This window comes from Corapipo altera, unplaced genomic scaffold, assembly GCF_003945725.1.
Source record: "Corapipo altera isolate COAL_440 unplaced genomic scaffold, ASM394572v1 111, whole genome shotgun sequence".
In the NCBI taxonomy this organism is placed as follows: domain Eukaryota; kingdom Metazoa; phylum Chordata; class Aves; order Passeriformes; family Pipridae; genus Corapipo; species Corapipo altera.
Window position 1 is genome coordinate 473,125 of NW_020884973.1, and position 10,335 is coordinate 483,459.

The window sequence follows — 10,335 nt, forward strand, 5'->3', positions numbered from 1 at the left end:
GGGCAGGGAGAAGAAATTGCTTTAAATAGGATGAATTTGTATGTCATGCTACATCTGTCTTCATGCACATGTACAGGCATTCTATGTGCTGTTTTGTAATAGGAGAAGGAGGGTGAAGGAAAGGGCAGTACAAGACAGAAATGTGTTATCATTTCCCTTAATTTCCTTTTTGTGTTTGTGCTGGCATGCTCCTATGGCAGGAAATGATGGATATCGTAAAGGCAATTTATGATATGATGGGAAAGTACACATATCCAGTGCTCAAGGAAGATGCACCAAGGCAGCATGTAGAAGTGTTTTTCCAGGTACCTGGTTTTTTCTGTGTTTTTCTTAACACTTGAGCTATACACTGATAGACTTTACAGGAAAGTTGTGTCTGTGCCTCACTGTATATTCCAAAATAAACCCTAGCAACCATTCAGCCCAACACTACAGTGTCTGCTGATTTCCTGGCTCCAGGGGTATCTGACTTGTCTCTTAGCCTGACCCTTTGCACTGGGATGTCCCACATGCAGTAAGTCTGAAGCCTCTGCCATGTGTTGCGGCCCTTCTGTGCTGCTTCTCTCAACTGCCCTAATGACAGACAGGAACGTGGGTGGGGGTTGGTGAAGCAGTGAATAAATAACCAATGGAATAAGTGCAGAGATTGTGGTGTATGTCAAGGAAATAGTTGGAGATAACCTCAAAAGTGCTCCAAATCCCAGAGTCCTTAGCAGTCAGCCAAGCTGGCAATGACATTGAATCTGTGATCTAAGCTTATCAAGTGCCCAGCTTTATTTAGATTGCATCAACTAAGATATTATACTGTAACAACAGTGTTGCCAATGAAAACTAATTTTTTAATTTTATTTTTCAGAAAATGGATAAAAACAAAGATGGAGTTGTAACTTTAGATGAGTTTATTGAATCGTGTCAGGAGGTAAGGACTAAATTATAACTGCAAGGAAAGGTCTAGCTCATGCCACATCATATGCTTCCCTTTGGACAAACTCTGTATGAAATAAGATGCTGCTCAGGATTCTGGGTTTTTTTCTGTGGAAAAAAACCAAATAACAAAACAACAACAAAACAACAAAAAAATAGCTTCAAGACTGAGTTTCTGGTGATGCTCTGTTAAGCCTGTGACTGAATAGTGAGATAGTGAGTGCCTGAGTCTGTAGACAAGCACTAGAGAAGTTGTAGACAACTCTAGAGAAAGCTCATAACTGCCTTGGGTGGGGTTTTTTGGTGGTTGGTTGGGTTGGGTTTTTTGGTTGGTTGGTTGGGATTTTGGGGGGTTTTTGGTTGGTTGGTTTTTAATTTCATTTTAAAAGTCTGATACTGTCTCTGTGTGCTACCCCAAATGTCTTTATCAGGTACCACAGTGCTGTAACCGCCCAGAGACAAAGGTGTCTCAAAATCTTGCAATTACAGCACTAAGTTATAAAGCCAGTTGATGTTTTTATGATCAAACATTAAAAGCAAATGCTGTCATCATAACAATGATTTTTATTTTATTTTCTCTTTTGGAAATCATGTCCCTCTTGCAAATTTCCTATGTTAGGATGGCTGTGATAAATGTTTAATGGTATTTTTAGCACTGGCATAAAGAAGCATCTGCATTAACATGCCTGATGTCTGTTGTCTTAGACATCAGTTAAGTGTGTGAATGTTTGCTCAGATATATCTCTAATACTTGACCAGTACAATAATGGTCTAAAAGGCAATCTCTGCCTTTTGTAACGTTTACATTAGTGCAAATAATTGCATGATGGCCCTTCTGTGTATTTTACTTTCCCTGGAAAATTCTTTCCAGTTCTGCAGCCAGACAACTCTTCTGCCCCTGAGCAAGGGGAAGATGATCACTCTGGAGGGCTGGGCTGGCTTGCTGTTTGTTTTGTGTCAAGCCTGGCTCTGGCCATATCCAGATTACCTCTCAGTCAGGGTCTTCAGGCAGCAAAATCCTTGTTAGCAGATGCATAATAGAAAACTAATGTTTTTCAGTTACTTCATTCTTGGTCCCTCCTGGTTGGCTAATTTTTGGCACCATCTTTACTTTGGTCATTTGTGTAGTGTATTATTCTTCACATTCATCATTTGACTGTAGGGATGTCTATGATTAGTGGTCTCAGAACTGAAGCAGCTTTACTTCACTTTTAACTGGTTTTTTTCTTTGCCCTAGTTTGAGTTTGGTTCCTTCTGTTGCCATCCTTGCACTAGGAGCTGGGCAGATTGATGCTCTGGCAGGTGTGGTTTCCTAGTGGGCAGGACTTATTTATTTATTTTATTACCTTTATGAAAAACCAACGTAAGTGCGCTACAGTGCTTACTTGTGCCATTGCAGAGGCTCTGGCTTGTGGGCAGGAAACTCCTGGCATTGCCTTGGAGAGGATGATTGGTATCCACCAAACTGGGTTAGAAGGGACATAGCTAATGCTGCCTCAAAATATGATTGAGGAATGCAGTGCAATAGATCTCTTAAGTTGCTCAATGTGGAAAACTAATTTCATGTTACAGGCAAACAGCTATTCTAATTTTTGGAATAACTGAATTCCTGGGAGGAAAAAAATCATCATGTTTTTGTATACTACTCTTGTTATTACCTTGAAGTACAATTTCAGAATTTCCCATGTGTCTGTAACTTTCTCAGTTGGCTCTAGGAACCTTGGAGAGGCTACGATTGCACAGATTGCATGTGTTTTGGTTTTGAGCTGGTTGTATTTCTGAGATGAAGTGCTCCCTCAAGGTAGCTTTCTTATCTGTTCAAAACGTGCCATTTCAGTCGGACTTGTGGAGCATTATTAGCCAAGTGCCCATTTGCACACCCAGGATCAGTGGCATCCGAGGGTTTAGCAGAGCAACAGCCTGTGCTTGCCTGCCCCACACCAACCCAGGGCTAAAGTAAGAGACAACTTCTGAGCTGAATCAGGGACTGGGCACTGAATCAATCCAGCTCATGGAGGGGGTAAAGCATTACCAGAGCAAGGCTGTTTCCTGCAGGAGCAGCTGCAGAGCTTCCCTGTGCCAGGCAGAGTTATGAATTGTGCTTTACCGTGCTGGTTTCATGGAAGTATCTTTTCCTTGCTTTCAGGACGACAATATCATGCGATCGTTACAGCTCTTTGAGAATGTCATGTAACCACGTAACCAAGTGATGGAGGAGTCCGAGACTTCCTGTGTAACAAAGATCTCCTTTCTGGGTGAAAGCTTTTTACAACTGAGCCATGTCCAGTGCGTGAGGATTTTATATGACATCTCCAACCAAATGGCAACTGAATGCAACCGATCCCACCTCTTCTCCCCAGGAGACGCCGGTGGCCCTTTGTTTCATTTTGGAAGCATGTGAAAATTTTAATAAACCCTGACAAGAGAGAACTGCTGCTCGAAGTTCAATGAGTAATATAGAGCATTGTTTGCTAGGCACAAGTCCTGCTTTTAATCTAGCAAGCTTAATTACCTATGATAGCACATGTCAATAACTATTCAGCCATCTATTGCCAGTGACAGCTCAGTCTATGCTACCATATGGCACAATATTTGATGAATGCCTTGCCGTTTTATCTGCTTTGACAAAAGTCACATCTACCAGGGCAGTCTGTGAAAAACGAACAGTTAATGTACCTGGGACATTGAGCAGACAGGCTATGTAACCAGTATCCCCATTTCTGCACAGATCCCACTTCTCACATGCACTGGTGCCACCATGCTGAGTTTGGTGGAGTTCTTCCTGAACACACGAACCAGGGGATCTTCATGCCAGGGTGAGCCAGAAAGGAGCAAAACATGTTGCACATATAAAAAACAAACTACAGAACAAATCCTGTTCAATGATGGTAAGTTCCTGAAAGACCAGGCAGGTTTATAAGGGCTGGTACAGAAAGATCATTACCTGCTCTGGTCCCAGCCACCTGCTGCAGTCGCAGCATGTGGTGGGACACAAGGTGATTCCCCACTGTGCATCTCAGAAGCAGTGTGGGCATGTGCTGTGGTCCTTTTGCTGTAGTTTGGCACACACTTCCTAAGTTCATCATTTGAATGTTTATATTTTTCCATTGGACATGACAGTAAGTTCTTGCTCCCTTTATGGACTTATTTACTTAGTGAAGAACAGGACCCAGAAGATGCAGCTGTGTTTCCACATACAGACCTTGGCACCCACAAATTGCCCTGTACATTTGATTGGGAGCTACTGAGTTGTTGTTACCCTCAGAATCACATGCCAAGCCCGCATTTTTGTCCTACAAGGCAGTAGCATACCTTGTACAAGCCCCATTTCCTTGCTAATGCCAAGTAGAGTATTGGGTTGGGGGGGTTGGTTTTTTGATTGCTAAAACAGAAAAAAGTAATGAATTTACACCAAGGTTGGATTTTGCCCAGTAGGTGATTTGTCAGCTGAGGAACATGTCAGAGCCTTTTCTGCAGAAGCCTCTTAGGAAAGCTGACACACTATAGTGCCATTGCCATCTCCAGGTAGGTAATGGCTGAGAAACCAAGGCAAGAAGGGAACAGACAACTTTTCCAGCTGCTCAAACCACATAGACAGGACGGTCCCTGCCATAGTGCTGCATTGCTCCCATTCCATAAGCATATATTTTTATTGTATCAGATACTATATTACAAATAAACTGTTAGCAGTGAAGATATATTTTAAAAATTATGTAAGTGCAAGCTTTTTATAATACAGAATATATAGAATGCCTCAATTCTGTAGCCCTAATTTTATAAAAATTTCGTCTGTTGAAGCATTCCTGATTATAGAAGTAGGTCTGATCAGTCCTAGTGTAATGAATGATATGCTGATTGCCCAAGATGGTGCATTTTCACCTTTTACTGTGCTCCTCCATACACTTCAGTGTAGTCTTAATTTTATTTCTCTAAGCTGTCCCCTTTTCATAAAAAGTGCTACTCGAGTGAAGTTGCATGTCTGCAGGAATGACACTCTAGTCTGTCTTGTTTATTGCCTGTCATACAAGCACCATTAATTCCTTCCCAGCAGTGATTCAGAGCACAGCAGCTCCCATGAGGGGCTGTATTCGCTTGAGGGATGTCATGCTGAGAGAGTAGCTTGTCCTCCAGTTGTTGGGTACTGTCCATTTAGGTTTTATGTAACAGACACTTGATAAAGTCATCAGTTGTAGCTGAAACAATACACAGTTTACAGTGTTATTTCTTGATTCTTCTTGCAATCACTTTAGCAAATGACAGAATTAAATATAATTAATTACCTGCTTTTCCCTCCCACCAAAACAACATCTGTCTGTTATCAGTCTAAGCAGTTAACTGCAAAGGAGGGAGAAGTGGTCAGGACAATGGAAAAGACGAATTTGCATCGGGCTAGCACAATGCCTTTCTCCTCTAACAGTCTTGCTCCCAATGGGATAATGAGATGGCACATACAGACAGAAACGTTCGGAATGTACCCTTTTCAAAGGAAAATGTTATTAGTTGCATGATACCATAGCCCCTGAAGCTAAATTAATTTCTGGGGTTACTGTGATGAATTTGGCCTCAGCTGGTTCCTGTCCCCGCTGGCAGTAGTGCTGTGCAGGGCCTGCCTGTGCTGTCACCCTGTGTTGAGTGGAGCCCCAGTTTGACACCACACTCCCCACAGCTGGTGTTCCTGACAGTACCTGCTGAAGTGCATTGCTGGGTACCAGTACTGACTCTGCAGTTCTGGCATCTCCTTTGCTGCTGTGCCAGCTTTCCACTCCCAGGAATGATGAGGGTGCATCAGGGAGATGCTGACAGCCACACTGAGTCTTGCCCTTGAGGCATAAAGAGCTTCAGTTTTGGTCTCATAGGAGTCAGACACCTCCCAGGCACCCCTGATGTTCAGCCCTGGGTTGAGCTCTGTGTTCCACCTGAAGCCCTATGGTAGCTGAGACAGGAGGATTTGCAAAGTGGCACCCACAGTTGTATTTTCCTGTAGCTCAGATTGCAGATTCTGTCTGTGGCAGAATTCTTGCCACTGCAAAACCAATTATTGCCCTATGTTTGTCCCTGATCCCACTGCTACAGTCAGAGGCTGGGATGCACAAGTGTGCAGATGTGCTCCAGCCAACAGGTGACAGAGATCCAGTGACTGTGAGAGAGTCGTGCTCTGCATGGAAATGGCTTTGGGTTTGGTTTTTTATGTTTTCTCATGAATGTTACTCTGTAAACTTGCCAAGCCTCCCCTCGCTCAGAAATGGGGCTTGTAATATTTATGACAAATATGACTACAGCTTTCTAAATAAAACACAGTATGCTATTCCAATCCCTACCCTCATCAATCCTCCTGCCAGTACATGGAAGGCAGTTCCTGTGCTGCTTCTCAGCTACAGTCAGACTATGTCAGTGCTATCAACTGTGCTCATTTCCTACAAGTGGTGAATGTTTAAATAACGTCTGAATCAGGACTCTGTGTCATTAGTTACAAACATTAGTCTGCATCTCCGTGCCAGCATTTTTTTAAAGAAAGCCTTTCTAACATGCATTTTATGCAACATGTTGAAAAATAGGAATGTGATTAATGATAATGAAAAAAAAAAAAAAGAAAAAAAAAATGTACCGTGCCTGTTCTGTGGCTGTTTGGCTGTTTGTTTTCCTGTTCTTCTGAATGCATTGCAATATTGTGAGTAACTATGAGCCAAGCTGTAAGCCCGAGGCACAGATACCCTGAGGTTAGGGCACCATGGGCAGGACTTTGGCATTGCCTGACTGCAACATGTGTTGAGAACAAACACCCATGTGTCCGTTGGTGACCTCTGGTGAGATGATAGCAGCATTGTATCAACCTTTTCTTATTATTCATGGAAGTGCCATGAAAGACCTAAGGAAATGTGCAAATAATGTAAATTGTGATAACTAAAGCCATGGTAATGGAGTAGCCATGTAAAGCTTCACTCTTACAAATGCTATTCTCCGATGGTAATTTGTATTCAATTTTGTTTAATGGTTTAAAAAATGTTGGTTTTAATAATAAAAAGAAAATATCTCTAGGAGGGTGTCCTTTCTTAAGCCCAATATGTATTTTTCCTTAAGGGACACTGTCAGGTTAAAAATTTGCAAAGAAACTTTTAAAAGTAGGACTCAAACACATATCCATATGCATAGAGGCTGTGAATCTGAACTGTGCTGTGAGTGTAGCACTTACATGCCAATGATTTATTTGCATCATTGATTCAGAGGTGCTCTTATATTTGGTATGGCAACATACACTGAACTGATAGTCTGGCCCTTGTGTAAATAAGAATTCAGAAATGTTCTTCCACCTGCATCACTGATAGTATTTTGGAGTAGTATAAATGGAAAGCTTACAGGCATGTCTTTTCAGCAGTTTTGCTTAAGTATAAGCAGGAAAACAGGCAATTGAGTTGAAAAAAAATGCAAACACTATTTTATGTTAGAGATAAGAAAAATAACCCAAAACCTAGCAGTGTCCCTTTATCTCTAGTTTGTTGTAAACATCCATTCTGACACGTGGACAAATGCAGGAGTGATTTTGCGAGACTATATATATGTGTGTACATACATACATATAAAGTTTGCTAAACTCCGTTCTGCAGGGTATAATCTGTCTACCGGTACATCCCAGGAAAAAGAACATCCATACATGCAGAAATGTGAAAATAAAGGTGTCTGTGTGAAATGTGTATTGGTCTCAGTGCAGTGCCTGCACAGGAGCACTGCCCAGCCAGCCCTTGGCCACGCAGAGCCCTGGGAGGCACCCAGGCACGGCACCACTGCCACCAAGGCACCGCCTGCTCCGAGAGACAGCAGGGCCCCTGCAGAATGCCAACCCCGGCTTCTCAGTGTCCCTGCAAGGAGAAGGTGCGGGCACTGCCTGTTCAACACCCCTCTCTCCGTGGGATGTGTCCCCGGCTCTTGCCAGGCAGAGCAGGGTCAGACTCAAAGCACATGCAGAGGTTTTTGGTTCACTTCTCAGCTGCAGGTTTGCTCAAGTGGCTGTCAAAGCCTTCGTCACTGCTGTGAGATACTGGACACCTCTGGTTTTCTTCTGAGTCCATCACTATTGCAGACTGAGCATCTCATCCTGCTGCTTCAGGGGTCCAGGGCATTGCACCTGATGGACTGAAGGGCAGTGGGGAGGGAGCAGGTCCTCACTGGCCAGGAGGGCTGTCCCCCACTCCCTGGGGGACTCCAGAGTGCAGAGGGGGAAACTGAGGCATGAACTACAACTCAGCAAATGAAAAAGGTTACTTTTGAATTCAAAACTAGCTTTCTCTTACTGAGAGATTAATTCTGTAACTGCTGCTTATCCATGCAGGTCCAGCAAAGCTGGAAAGGGAGAAGGCCCAGACACGCTGTCAACATGAAGTTCTACTTCTCTGCTCAAGCAGAAGTTACCAACTACCCTGTTCTCTTGCATTTGGGGCCAGACTTGTGTCTGTCTGAGATGGAGAAACATGGAGAAATCATGCAGCATGCTGGGGAAAGTGAGGCTTGTATCCTGATAGAGTAGGATGTGACTGGAAGCACTGGGGGATAACTATTGATCTGCAACTTAGATTTAATTTGATGAATTGTTATCATCTCTAAAGCCAAATATCTGGGGGCAGTTCTGAGAGGTCCGAGCCCAAGCAGAGCTGATCATTCCTGCTGAGAGGAGGGCAGCTTGCTAACTTTCTTTCTTCCCTCCTGTGTTACCCCCTCAGCTGCAGCCCACCTGAAACCACAGCATGTGCCCCTCAATTCAGCGCTCAGGGCTGTTTAAACTTCTTTGTCTTTGTAAAGCAAACTGGTGACAGGCAATAGAGTGGCAGCAGACTAATATAGAGGTCAGGAACGAGGCCATGGTGTGAGGTGACTTGTAGCCAGGACAGGAATACATAAGACAGTTTTCATATATAATTGTTATGAAAAATAAATGGAAACGTTAATACAGATTTGAAGACACTACTGCCAATTGGCTGTGAGACATTAATCAAAGGTTAAAGAAAGCATAATCAAAATGCAGTTAAAGTAAAAACAAATGCACAAGGTATCTGTAGTAGCGATATTAAATTCTCTATCTAATTCAGTAATCAAACTGCCATGTGAGTTTGTCACCCTCAACAAGCCTGTCAAGGATAGACATCCCTTTATAAGCTACCCAGGTGAGAAGCACACTGAAATCAGGTGTCAGCTGAAGCCCCGTATTTGCTTGTCTCCAGCTAAGGTGATGCAGACTTATGTGTTCAGGTGATGGTCACCCCAGCCTGCCCAGCACAGGTAAACACATACAGGTTTCCAGTGGTAGTTTCTCTATTTGAATTCTGTCCCAAAGATGTGCGTCTTGCAGGTCAGGAGTTAGAGCTGGGGTGATTTAGATGGAGAGGATCAGGCACTGTCACCTCCCCATGGCACTGTCCTGTTCTGATACATCAATTGCTCTCTAAATTGTCAGCTACATTTTCAGCTGCTGAAATAAATAAGCTGGGGGATGGCTCTCAAATATTTTTAAAAAAAATATTAAGATAAATATGTTTCTACATAAGATCTGGATCCTTCACCTGCATTCACCTTTAACAAACCCAGGTGTATCATATCTGTGTATACGTGTACTACACTGATTTGGAAAAAAAGAAGAATCAAATAGAACTGAGCAGCCTCTTGTTTGCTCTAAATGACACTGATTTTTTTTTTTTCAATATCGCCATAATAATTTTTAATACTGCTTGTATATTGTCATAGTATAGACTCTGGTGTCAGGTTAACTAACAGGAGCTGTCCCAGAAATGATTCTTACTCCTCTCAGAACATGCTGGGTGCCATGTAAGTGGTACTTAGCTCATACACTGACATTCAGCCAGGAGAACAGAACAGGTTTGTTTCTGGAAAAATCCATTACCCTCATCATAACTTACAGCACCTGTTTAACTAACTTGTTTAAGCAGCTGATAAATAGCTGTCTGGATTTCATCGACAGAGGTGTGTGCTGCTTGATGGGCTTGGGGAGAACAGTGGATGTCAACAAGATCCCTCCTCGCACAGCAGGACTGGACAACGGGGCAGATAGATCCCAGCCTGGTAACTTTTTGTTGTCTGTGGGGCAGATACCAGGTATCACACAGCACTACCTTAACCACTGTCACACTTGAACACCTTTACAGTTGGCTTTGACAACTAGTTGAAAAAATCAGGTCCATGTAATACTCTTATAAAAATAGTCATTAAAAATGTGCCTAAAAATGTATCTAAGAGTAGGGAAGGTGAACTTCGAAGAACAAAATCTAAAGAAAATCAATTATTTCTAATTCACAGACAGAGAACTGAAGCAAAATTTTGTGTCTTTTCGTCACATCAGGTCTGCACTGTGTGGGATCAAGAATGGGAGCTGCATGAGCAGAGCAGAGAAAGGAGAGCTGGTGATGG

At 42.8% G+C, this 10,335-nt stretch overlaps 1 protein-coding gene across 12 annotated transcripts in view; it reads left to right on the forward strand.

Moving 5' to 3' along the window:
- The window catches only part of KCNIP1 (potassium voltage-gated channel interacting protein 1), a 469,203-nt gene extending 461,600 nt beyond the window's left edge, over positions 1-7,603 (forward strand). For all 12 annotated transcript variants that reach the window (XM_027665221.1, XM_027665222.1, XM_027665228.1 and 9 more), the window contains 3 exons: positions 201-305; positions 857-919; positions 3,071-7,603. In XM_027665221.1, coding sequence (XP_027521022.1) covers positions 201-305; positions 857-919; positions 3,071-3,118 — 216 coding nt within the window. In that variant the 3' untranslated portion in view covers positions 3,119-7,603. The remainder of the gene's footprint in view (positions 1-200; positions 306-856; positions 920-3,070) is intronic.
- Positions 7,604-10,335: the final 2,732 nt, after the last annotated feature.